A 13,472-nucleotide genomic window follows, 5' to 3' on the forward strand; every position below is an offset into this window, starting at 1 on the left:
ATTATTGGATTGATAATTAATTAAATTAATAAGGTAGCTTATTGAAAATGTTTTTATCCAGTGTAAAATTTATATTGATTAGATTTGGTTTTTTTTTTTTTTTTTTTTTGTAAATTTATCTATTTAAAATTGAAACCCATTAGATAATTCCTATTTAAATTCATTTTTCTTCAATTTTACAGTTGAATATTTAACCATTAACTATTCCTACTTTCACCATCAATCCAATGGCTAGAAATCAGATGTGGATGCCACTTCTGGGAAACAACCCATCCATGCTACAGTAGACTTACTTGGTGTATTATTTTCCACGTGTCATGTTGTAAGATGAATCTACCAAAGTCCCTGGCCCCACCTGATCATTTCCCGTCTACTTTCTTCATATGTGATGGAATGAGTATCTAGACATACCCCCGTGAGAGAGAGAGAGAGAGAGGGAGGATGGGAAAAGAAGGATATGCACCTCTCTTTGAAACTAATGAAGCAAAAGGTAGGATTGCGTTTAAGATTTATGCAATTTCGGTATTTGTAGGCGTTTGTATGATTTGGATGTACAGAGCGACTCATGTTCCAAAAGAAGGGTTGAGGTGGGCTTGGTTTGGCATGTTTGGAGCTGAGATTTGGTTTGGAATTTATTGGATTTTCACTCAATCAGTACGTTTGAGGCCTATCTATCGTTCTACCTTCAAAGAAAGGCTCTCCAACCGGTATGTACTGTTCTACTTATGCTCAACAAACACCGATCATGGATACATGAATCTTACACATACATACATGTATGTGTGTATGTATTTATATCGGTATATACACAAAATATATATGTATATATAACACATGTATACATACACTCATGGGACATGATTGACGGCTCCAAGCCTTTTAAATTAGGAGTACACATCCAACCGGTAGAACTGAACCGAACCAGAACCAACTTACCAAATTGTCCGGTTTGGTTTGGTTCTAGAGTGCATCGGTTCCGGTTCGGTTCCAAAAATTAAGAACCATTTAGTTCGGTTCGGTTCTAGTTTGGGGGTATGTAGAATGGAACCAAACCGTGATCCAAACCATGGATCCAATCCATGGAACCGAGCCGTGGATCCAAACCAGGAACTGTGAGTTTATAATATGTTTTAGTTGTCTTTTGACTCATGATTTATGGTTTACAATGCACCCTTTGATTGTTTTCATAAATGTATTTTTTCACATCATATACAATATCTAAACCATTTATGAAATAGATCACAACACAAATGGACATGAGATAAATTATAAAATAGAACATGCAATTGGGTTGGATTATAAAAAGCCCAGAACCGTGGAACCGATCCGAAACCAAACTGGTTTTCACGGTCTGGTTCCGATTCGGATCTACGGTGCTAACGATTCAGTTCCGATTCCAAAAATTCTAGAACCGTACGGAACGGTTCAGTTCCGGTTTCACCCTAGAACCGGACTGGACCGTGTGCACCCCTATTTTAAATTATGCCCAACAATCAACTTGAACCACCTATTCTCTTAAGCATTTGACCAGTAGCATGGAAAATGGATGGTCAAGATTGAGTGGATAAATGAATTGGTCACAATCGTTATCTGATTTGATCATGGAAATCAAGGACTGATTTGATCATCCCAGCCATATATAAATTAGAAAAGGTTTTGGTATAAAAGTTTATCCACCCAATCAGAACTCCTACCATCTGACAATCAAAATATATAATCTATGTATTTTGATTGTCAGATGATGGGAGTTTGGGAAAGCAGCTACATACACACCCAAAAGATGGATGGATGCGATCGTCATATCATCTCCGCATGTGGGCCACATGGGAGGGGAGCGGATTAGGTGAGACCCTGGACTAAAGCGAAACAGTGCGGCCCTTACCGTGGGGCCCACTTTGATTTATGTATTTTGTATCCATACCGTCCATCCGTTTTTACAGATCATTTTAAGGCATTACACAAAAAATTAAGCAGATCCAATTATCAGGTGCAGCATACCATAGGAAACAGTGCTGATTGAAAACCCTACCATTAGGGTGCACCTTAATGTTTCAGTAGTGTTTATTTTCATCCAATCTGTTGATAAGATCACGTAAGCCTAGATGAAGGGAAAAGACAAATATCAGTTTGATTCAAAACTTTTATGGCCTTTTAATGGTCAATCACCACACTTTCCTACGGTATGGTCCACATGATAATTGAATCTTCTTCATTTTTGTCATAATGCCATAAAATGATCTGAAAAAACGGATGGACGGCATGGATGCAGAATATATCCATCAAGGTGGGCCCCACAGTGAACGTTGCAACGTCTTGGGTGGGCCCGGGGTCTCACCTAATCCGCGCCCACGTGGGGGATACTTTGTTTTTGGCAGAGAGGCCACAGATCCTCTCTGGCAGGATTCAACCTGCTCTGCACCTCATATGGGCCCGTTTGAAAGGAACAATGGTATAAGATTCCATTTTTGTCCTCTTAATTTATCTTTTATTTTAAAAATAAAAAAATTTAACGGTGCAGATATGAAGATGAATTGCCGAGGGTGGACATTTTCGTGTGCACCGCGGACCCTATAATAGAACCTCCCAACCTAGTGATCAACACCGTTCTTTCAGTCATGGCCTACGATTACGCGCCGGAGAAGCTGAGCGTCTACCTCTCCGATGATGGTGGGTCAGATCTGACATTCTATGCTCTATTAGAGGCGTCCCACTTCTCGAAGCATTGGATCCCATTTTGCAGGAAATTCAAGGTGGACTCAACATCACCGGCCGTCTATTTTGGCACAACATCTGAACCACATGATCCTGAGCACGCCAACGAATGGCTGCCAACCAAGGTAATATATCTGCCACACTGTTTATTAACCGCAAACGTAGATCAATCCAGACCATCCAAATTGTCACACATACATCCATTCCCCAACATGTCATCACATACATCATGCATCCTCACTGGGTGACCCTATGTCAAAAGGTTAGAATTGTCCAATGTGTGTCCTTTTCTTTTAATGGTAGGCAATGGATGTGTGATGGACCTTATGAACGGTTTTGATGAGTTAATTGAACTGTCTGGCATCTGGTGTTTTAAATCAAGCAAAGTTGCACCTGGGAGGCTGTCTTGTCCGAGTAAGCTAGTTAATTCATTCTGACCAATTATTTTATTTCTAGTGTGTCGGACACCCGATCAGTAACTGCCGGTAAATAATATGCCGGCTAACTTCACCTGTCCGGGCATGTTTGATTTTCTCAAGTAAATGTAAATGCAGTGGAAATGGACAATAATTAATTATTTCCCTCAATGGTTACCATGCCGTGACTTTTACTTTTTTTCAACGCTAAAATCAAGGATCCTATGTGGGACAGATTAGATACTGAGATACTGGCAAGCACTGAAATCAAGGATGTTGCCAAATATAGGGGACGCAGATTAGATACTCGAAAGGTCAATAGCCAAATCGCTACTGAAGTGACTTCACCAAGCTATGTGGACCCCACCATGATGCATGTGTTGTATCTATACCGTCCAACATCCATTAATTTGGAGACATCGTTTTATAGAATGAGAAAAAGAATGAAATAGATCTAAAGTTCAAGTGGACCCACCATGATGTATGTGTAGTATTCTTGCTCGAAGCTGTGGAGATTGAGACGCCTTGGTTGCGTGTACACACTGGAACACACGCACGCATGTGCACTCGGGCTCAGGCACAGGCACGGGCTTGGGCGTGGGCAGTGTGGCTGTAATGGCGTTAGTTGACGCACTTTGTACTTCCGAAATGGTTAGCCATTTCTGAAAACGGCTAGATGCCTTGAAAGCCACAACGATTTGAAAACGGACAGGCCATGATGATCCAACGGTCAAATCTTTCGATCTGACGACCAAAAACATCTGAAATTAATGATCAACGGTCAAAAACGTTTTTCAAATGTTCTGAACTATTGATGACCACCTAGCAACGGTCCACTCCCTAGTGCCTATATAAAATGGACCATTCCCGTCCAAATTCAATCATCTCGAACACAAATCTCTCAATTTCCATCAAATTCTCCAGATAGCATTTCCTTCATAGAATATTGTAATCACATCCACTATTTCGTTCTGTCAGAAGATCTGCCACGTTGAATTGTTCCTAAGTGGACCCATGATGCAGGGATGAACGTGATGAGGATAACTACTCCGAATCCACGGAGCTTCTCTGAACTCCTCACAGAGACTTCTCGAATCCACGAGGAAAGAAAGCAGAAAATAGAAATAAATTCTAATAAATTCAAAATTAATTAATTGATGAATAAAAACGAGTTCACAACCCTTTAAATAGGGGTACCAAGCAATGGAAAAGAAATTAAAATCAAACTACAACTCTAACTCCTAGAATCCGCGACTTACTATAAATAGTAAACTTACTATTTATAGACGGTCGTGATGTCTACTAATGCGCAAGGTTTTCGGCCAAAAATAGTAAGTGTCCTATTGGCTTCACCAAACCATTCTCCTAATTATTCTAAGCTCTTTTCACGTTGGGCGCAATTCCTAAAGCCTGACGGATGAAGAGTTATAATCAAACTAAAACTTACTATTTATAATAAAAACGAAATTAAAACAGGGAAACGATTGTCGATTCAGGAATTTTTCACAATTTCGGGCTGCGTAATCTGGCATAGCCGAGTTGGTTGGCTAAAGTAGCTCGTTCTACCCCAAAATCATATATTTTACGTCAGATAACTCATTCTGGATTGCGAGATACGCCCGATCTGAGGTCCAACGGTCCGGATCCCTTCTGTCGTCGACCTGGCCTTTTCTAATCCATCTTGGCCATGAAACTGTCCGCGACCCGCTCTACATCAACCCATCATGATTGTTGTACACCAGATTCAAACAGACTTGTCTTATCCTACAAGCAATTCGCATGTAACTCGTCAATAATTGATAAGCGGGCGAATCACGCTTTAAAGACAGCGTATATTTTTATGTGATTCAGCCTAGTGAAACGATATAATTAAACTTTTTTTTTAAATTTTTTTCGATATATCCAACATTTTTCTAACATTTAGCACATATAAAGCATGTTTAGAAATTATTTTATTTATTTGCTAGGAGTAAGTTCTACCTTTTTGTAGAATGGGAGTTATTTGATGCCCTAGTTGTGTATAGAAATGGTATAATTGCATGTATTAATTCAAATTAAAGTGAGTAAATTATGGAACGATTTATCCCTGAGTTACAGTTTGAAAATTGGACTAGTTAAACTATCGTAACCTCTTATTTATGTACACTTACCATTTGAAATGAGACCATTGGATGGCTTTTATTTTTAACTGTACAATGAATGTCTAGCAATCTAATAAATGGATTACCATATAACAATAATATCTTTTTTCCTGATACATCTAAACCACGGGCATAATTTGAATGATTATTTTGAATTTATTCATGGCATGTATGCAATTTCTTAAAAATTATGAATTGCCTATATTATCCATCATCATACTCTATCTAGGGGTGCACATGGTTCGGTTCGGTCCGGTTTTGGGGTGAAACCGGAACCAAACCATTCCTTACAGTTATAGGATTTTCTGAACTGGAACTGGACTGGTAGCACCCTAGAACCAAACCGGAATCTGACCGTGAAAACCGGTTCAGTTAAGGATCGGTTCCACAGTTCTAGGCTTTTTATAATCCAGCCCAATTACATGTTCTATTTTATAATTTAGCCCATGTACATTCATGTTGTGATCCATTTGATGAATGGTTTATATATTGTATATGGCGTGAAAAAAATACATTTATGAAAACAATCAAAGGGTGCATTGTAAACCATAAATTATGAGTCAAATATACAACTAAAATATATTGTAAACTCACGGTTCCAAGTTTGGTTCCACAATTCGGTTCCAAGTTCGGTTCCACGGTTCGGATTCACGGTTCGGATCACGGTTCAATTCGGTTCTACGTACCCTCAAACGGGAACCGAACCAAACTAAACAGTTCTTTAATTTTTGGAACCAGAATTGGAACCGGTGCACTCTAGAACTGAACCAAACTGGATCATTTGGTCGGTTCTGGTCTTGTTTCACGGTTCTACTGGTTCGATGTGCACCCCTAACTCTATCAAAGTATTAAAAGTATTAAAGTATTTCTCTTTCCAAAGACAACCAATCCTCGTAAACAGTTTTGTATTTTAAACACGTACGTTGATCTTTTCAATTTAGGAGAATTTTTGGGCATTTGTTATTGAAGTGATGCCATCAATTAGACACTTTTCGATCAACTTATCATGGTCCCAAATGCATGGCCATGATCTGATCAGCATGAAACTCTAATTCCTCTCAAATCTATGCTCTATAAAAATTTCAAAATACGTTTGTCTGTTTTTCATAGAAATTGTACGAAGAAATGGCGAATCGGATCGACGCTGCAGCTAAGTTGGGCTGCATCCCAGGAGAAATCCGAGCCGAGCATAAAGGTTTTGCTGAGTGGCAATCGGTAGTAAATTCTCGCAACCATCAAGCCATTGTTCAGGTAAATCTTTAATTCCATTTTATTAAAATAGGAAAAATGCCATTGTTTTCACTCTAAGCTTGAAACAGAAATCATTACATATGATCCTTTTATTAGAAGGAATTTTATTAATAAACTTCGAAGCCATGCTGAAAAAACGAAAGCTAGCGCACATCGTCTTTGAGGCGGCCAGCAAGCAAGGGATGCAACTATTCTTTCTTGTCAATTTGTTTCGTGTGTAGAACATTTAGTCCATGCAAAAGATGGGCCACAACATGATGTTTACTTCATATGAAAATCAGGCAGAGCCACTCATTTGGTGGGCCACAAAAGCTCACTGATCATACAATCCATTTTTTTTTTCTTAATGTTGTGTTCCACCATATGAGTGGATTGGCCTAATTTTCACATCGCCTGATCATTGTGGTCTGGGCCACCTCCACAAATTGGAATTGGATACTCTACACATATGACATGTTGACTGGCTGTATGTAATCATTTCTTCAACTCATCTAATGCCAGCATACAATTTTAAACTACCTGAGGATCAAGCATTATACGCTGGCAGAGTATCAACTTCTCTTTTTAAAGGAAAGTGATCCAGTTCCCGTAGAGTACCATAAGTTACTATTTTGGCATGAGTTTTCAGCGACAACTTATGAATTATGTGATGGTCATGATAAACGGTCCGGATCCATCAATTAGGTAGTTCAAGTGTTCCGATCCAGCTAGGGGCACTATAACTTTTAAGTACTTTAGAAAGCATCTAGATCACTTCTCATTTTCCGTACTTCTTTCTTCTTTTTTCTTTTAACGAATTTTTTTAAATAACTACGTATATTTCAGACCATGGTTGAAAAACATTATACTTTTAAACTATTTTTATAGAATGCTCACCTTTTGCGCCACCTGCAATTAGCCTCATATATGATAGCTTATACTAAGGAGTGGGCCCAAAAGTAAGGCAAATGTAAAACTAAGTTGGAAATGGAAAAGGAAATAGTGAGGAGGTAAATGTAAAATCAAAGATAAAAATGTAATTTTAATACCTAGCAATCACTTTTTTAAACCGTCCATCCATCAAAGTTGACACAGGTGATTAAGTATAAGTATATTAAAAAGAGAGGCAGTTTTATGAAAATAGTTTGAAGTTATTTTTTTGGACACTCTGGTCCTGGTATCTATAGCTGGTGGGTGTAATATCAGTGGGTGTAATAACAAGCTAACGGATTTTTTTTTTTTTAATTATTTTTTAAAAAAAGAAAAGAAAAGAAAAGAAGTTATTTTTCGGTGTATAACCCAACGTGCGGGTTAAGATGTAAAAAATAAAAAAACCATCCTTTGGCATTAACACTGTAAGTAATAGTTTTTCAGCATTTCTAAAATGATGGTGACACAACCCAGTATAGTGATGCAGCGCATGAGATCTAATTGGATGGTCTGGATGGACGTGAATATGCACCATATTATCAGTGGATGAGTCACCACCAAACCGCCACCTAATTGTTTATCTATCTTTCCAATAAAAAATTCCAGATATTAATTGATGGGAGGGACCCGAATGCTGTGGATACAGAAGGATCGGCATTGCCAACACTCGTGTACATGGCACGTGAGAAGAGACCTCAACATCCCCACAACTTCAAAGCTGGTGCTTTGAATGCATTGGTAATCTTTACATGTTTTTATTTCGAAACACATGAAGATCACTAGGGTGGAAACAGGCCCCGTCAAGGACCTGGTAAGTCAGATCCGATTAATAGTTGGTCCAAAAAGCAGTCCTGGGCCGACCCATTTAGTAATTGGGCCTTTAGTACAAGCCAAAGGTCATTAGAAAAACAGTAAATGGGCCTTTTCTCTGGCGTGGGTTAGATCTGAATAAAAAAATATTGCAAAACGAGGGCCCGGGAATCATCCACTAATCAATCGGGTTTTATAGGCCCATATAGAGCCCATTGACCCATTTACAAGCCGAAGCTCAACCACAAATGGACTGGGCCCAAGCTACCTTCCTACCTAGCCCGTTGCCACCTACTGTGCATAAAGGTGGGCACCGAATGACTTGATCTAGCTAACTCAACTCGTCCGAATTGTTCAGATCCAACTTGACCCGAACCAAATGGGTGAGTCGGTCCGAACTGAGTAGGCTTCGCCCAATACAAACTCAAACTGAGTCGAGTTTGAGTTACCTAGTAACTCGACCTGACTCGACTCAAAACTCAATCCGGTTAGACTCGACTCTCTAACCACCCTACCCGCCACACCCTACCCTGACCCAATTACAAAATCTCTCTCTCCCTCCCTCATCCTCTTCATTTTCCAAACCCGGCAACCACCCACCACCCTCCTCCTCCTCTCTCTCCTCTCCACTCTCTCGGTCTCTCCCTCCCTCATCTCTTAATCCGACTCGGTGCCAACTCAACCCAACTCGGTACTTCTGACAGTATCGGACTCGGTCCGAATCAGTCCAGGCCAGACCGGACTTGGATCGAGTTAGGTATGTTAGACTTGGTATCGAGTCGGTTCGAGTTCTGGTCAGGCCTATTTCAAAACCGGATCGAGTCAAGTCAGCCCTAACTCGGTTCGACTCGACTTGATGTCCAGCTCTAATTGTCGAAATAGACATTAGGCATCTTGGGCATACAAGCTTGCGAGTTTTGCCTAATCTCCAGACAATTGTACTCGGCTAGACGGCCTCCATACTATTCAGGACAACAGATCCATGCATAAGGTGGGCCCACCTTGTATATTGCTTGGTCTAGAGACCAATCTGGTTCATTCATCAAGCAGGCCAAACACCCTTGTCAATCTATCATGGCCAACAATTTCTTAAACCACTCATGGTTATTTTACATAGTTGGCCTAGCTGATGAATTGATAAACCTAATTTTATTGAAGGCCGTCTATGCTGTGGGGCCCACTTGAACAAACATTCATGTGTGTATGCAAGTGAATGCGAACCTCACGTACACATGAGCGTTGCCACAATCCTCACCTTTTTATATTGACTTAGTGGTAATGATCACCATGATCGAAATTGCAGATACGGGTATCTTCGGTCATAAGCAATGGGCCAATCATCCTGACCGTAGACTGCGATATGTACTCAAACGAAGCGGAAACAGTTAGAGATGCATTGTGTTTTTTCATGGATGAAGAGAAGGGTCATGAAATTGCCTACGTACAATTCCCTCAGAGCTTCGATAATCTCTCTACGAATGATATTTATTCTAATTCCTTCAAGGTAGCTCTAGGGGTAAGTATCACTGATTTCCCATTAAAGTTCTATGGTGGGCCATGGCCAAAATCAAAGTGAATAAACCATCTATTTTGTGGACCAATTATCGGATGATTACCATAGTCTGATCATCTTGCATTTGGGCAATGGCCCATCAAATCAATGGTCATGACTAATCAAAACGATGGATCTTTCAATGTGCTTGGTAACGTAGTTGGAATTACACGGTATGGACGCTTATGGAGGGCCACTGTACTGTGGGACCGGATGCTTTTTTAGGAGGGAGAGTCTATGTGGGAAGAAGTATGGCGAGGACTACAAGAAGGAATGGAAAAAAGGAATGGAAGGGCGAGCAAAGGGAAGTGCTGTGGAGTTGGAGGACAGAGCCAAAGGTCTTGCAAGTTGCACTTGTGAAGAGAATACTCAGTGGGGAAAAGAGGTCTCTCTCTCTCTCTCTCTCTCTCTCTCTCTCTCTCTCTCTCTCTCTCTCTCTCTCTCTCATATGAACTTTCATGTACCTGAAATATGCAGATGGGTTTGAAGTATGGGTGTCCAGTGGAGGATGTGATAACAGGCTTGGCAATTCAATGTAGGGGGTGGAAATCTATATATTTCAACCCAACTAGGAAAGCATTCTTGGGTGTTGCACCTACAACCTTGTTGCAAACATTGGTTCAACATAAGAGATGGACAGAAGGACACCTTCAAATATTCCTCACCAAGCATTGTCCATTCATACAAGGACATGGCCAGATAAAGATAGGACTTCAAATGAGCTATGCTATTTGCAATGCGTGGACTCTCAATGCCTTCCCAACACTATGTTATGTTGTGGTCCCATCCATTGCCCTTTTCAATGGCATTTCCTTGTTCCCAAGGGTATGGCTCTCTCTCTCTCTCTCTCTCTCTCTCTCTCTCAATTGATCAAACATTTAAAACTCCATATATTTCAAAAGATAGGTAAAAGAAAACTTTTTTTTGTGGGGGGGGGGCGGTGGTAAAAGAATTAAACATATTCTTTCAACAAAACAAGATATATTAGAAAAAAAAAAAACAAAAACAAAACTTTTAGGGGCGTTTGGATATCTTAAGTCACTTAAGATAAGCTACTTATGGCTTCTTGGTTTCTACTCAATCACTATATAAGTATGTTTGGTATAACAAACTTAATTATCAATCAAAAAGTAGAAAATCATGTTTGGTTTCCCATATCATAAGCAATTATTCCTCAAGTTTTGTTTGGTCTCCTCACCTTCACCATCCATCATATGGGGCCAACCTTTAATGTGAACCATTCGTTGTATGGGCCCCACCTTTGATGTGGGCCATTTGTATACGGGCCCACCTTCAATGTGGGCCATACATTATTATGGCCCGAACTTTAATGTGCACCATTCATTGTGTAGGGCCCATCTTTGATGTTGGTCATCCATCAAGTGGGGCCCACCATCAATGTTATTGTCCATAATGTGAAGCCCACCTTCAATATCCACCGCCCATCATGTGGAGACCACCATTAATGTGGATTGTCCCTCATGCGGGCCCAACCTCTGATATAGGTTATCCATCATGCAGGGCCCGCCTTGGATATGGGCCACTCATCATTAAGACTGACATTTGATGTGGACCGTTCATCATGTGGGGCCCACCTTGATGTGGGTTGTCCATCATGCAGGGTCCGCCTGAGATATGAGCCACCCATCATTAGGGCCGACCTCTGATGTGGACTGTCCATTATGTGGGGCCCACCATTATTAATTGCCAATCATGTTGAGCCCACCTTTGATGTGGACCATCCCTTATGTAGGCCCCATCTTTGAAGTGGGTCATCCATCATACAACGCTACTATGCGTGTGGGCTTTTTTTCATTACAAGCTGACCTTTGACGTGGACCATCCATATTTGGGGCCCACATTAATATGGGGTCATCCATCATGTGAGGCCCATCTTTTAGGTGGATTGTCTACCATGTGAGCCTCACCTTTAATGTGGACAATCCACCACGTTTGTTTCCTTTAATATGGACAGTGAGACAAAGCCTCCTTTACCATTTACAGTGAGAGTGGGAAGTAGAAAAGTCATAAGTTAAAAAGCTAAAAAAAAATTACTTATTAAGATAAGTAGCTTTTAGCAATAAGCAACTTTGACATTGATACTTACTAAACTAATTTAAGTATAAAAAAAAATAACTTAACTGCGTAACATAAGTTAAAAATTAAATTATTTGGTGGTATTCATATAATTGAGTAGAAAGTGAAAAAAATTTAGTAGAGACGTTTCAATTTATAAAAGAAGTACACCTGTAAAAGGAAATTTTGGGAGATACAAAGAACATCATTCGATTTTCAATATACATTATAGATTATGCATACGGTGATTTTAATTTTTAATTGAAAATTTTTATTTTAAACTTATTCATAAATAATACAGACGTTTTTTTTGCCTTTTGAGTCCAAACCATATTAAACCTGAACTTCTCATTTTCTGAAGTTTTAGCATCTCTCTTCCGGCGAGGAACATTTTTCCCATATACACGTATACAGGAAATGTTACTTGAAAGAAAGAACATGCTTTCGTGGTATAATCAATACGGGCTGTTGCTCTTCATATTGACTGGAACATACTTTCGTGGTATAATCCAAGTCTTCTAGTGAAAATTTTTACGTCCCTTCAGATCTCAAGCCCATGGTTCGTACCCTTTGCGTATGTGACCATCTCAAAGCACGCATACAGCCTAGGCGAGGGGCTATGTTTGGGAGAGACGGTTGAGTCATGGTGGAACCTACAGCGGATATGGCTCTACAAAAGGACTGCATCGTATTTCTTCGCCACCATCGATGCGGTGCTCCAGTTATCAGGGCTTGCCAAGTCAGCATTCGCGATCACGGCCAAGGCAACTGATGAGGAGGTGGCGAAGAGGTATGATCAGGAGATCATGGAGTTTGGGTCCACTTCTCCCATGTTCACCATCCTAGCAACGCTGGCGATGTTGAACCTCTTCTGTCTAATTGGTGCAATCAAGAGGGTAGCCATGGGCGATGAAATGGGAGATATGGAGGCATTGGTGTTGCAGTTTGTTCTATGTGGGGTGTTGGTCATCATCAACTGGCCTATCTATCAAGGGCTCTTCTTGCGCAAGGACATGGGCCGCCTTCCTATTTCAGTTGCATTTACATCTATTGGTTTAGCTGTGCTGGCTTGTCTAATGCCCATGTATTAGAGCATGGGTCACATGTATAACATTCAGTTTTATTTTGATGCAGACAGCATGAGTTACGTATGTAACATTCAACAATGTTTTGATGCAGACACCAAAGCCATGGCTTTCATGTCGGGTGCCCAGTATTCAAGTATCTCATCTTCGTGTAGTGCATTCGCATGGTAACAGATTTTCAATTACTGGAAGTGCAGCTTATGCTCCAGCAATCCAGGCCATTGGCATATTGAGTCTATGCCCCAGGAATATCCTGAGGAAGATGATCAGACTGTTTATTTAGAAAAATAAAATAAAATTTATGGGAAGTGACTTTTGATTTGGATCCCATGAGGTAACCGTACGTATGATTTTTTGAGGTAAAAGAGCACTTGACCTGTTAGAAACAAAAATAAATAAGAACATAGTCCTAATAAAGGTAATCCAAAGACCAATTCTTCTTCAATATTTTGGTTTTTGCTCAAGTCAGTTATTAGGCTTAGAAATAAAAAAATCAAGCTGACTTGTGATTCTATGGCCA

At 40.1% G+C, this 13,472-nt stretch overlaps 1 protein-coding gene across 1 annotated transcript; it reads left to right on the forward strand.

The window, feature by feature from the left end:
• Nucleotides 1-420: 420 nt before the first annotated feature.
• LOC131255819 (cellulose synthase-like protein E6) lies at nucleotides 421-13,045 on the forward strand. The gene is made up of 8 exons (XM_058256695.1): nucleotides 421-707; nucleotides 2,519-2,837; nucleotides 6,380-6,520; nucleotides 8,036-8,167; nucleotides 9,543-9,755; nucleotides 9,952-10,176; nucleotides 10,269-10,616; nucleotides 12,413-13,045. Exons 1-8 carry the CDS (start codon nucleotides 442-444, stop codon nucleotides 12,956-12,958), a joined length of 2,190 nt encoding a protein of 729 aa, XP_058112678.1. The 5' UTR covers nucleotides 421-441; the 3' UTR covers nucleotides 12,959-13,045.
• The last annotated feature ends 427 nt before the right edge of the window (nucleotides 13,046-13,472 follow it).

Source organism: Magnolia sinica, chromosome 9, assembly GCF_029962835.1.
Source record: "Magnolia sinica isolate HGM2019 chromosome 9, MsV1, whole genome shotgun sequence".
Lineage (NCBI taxonomy): Eukaryota > Viridiplantae > Streptophyta > Magnoliopsida > Magnoliales > Magnoliaceae > Magnolia > Magnolia sinica.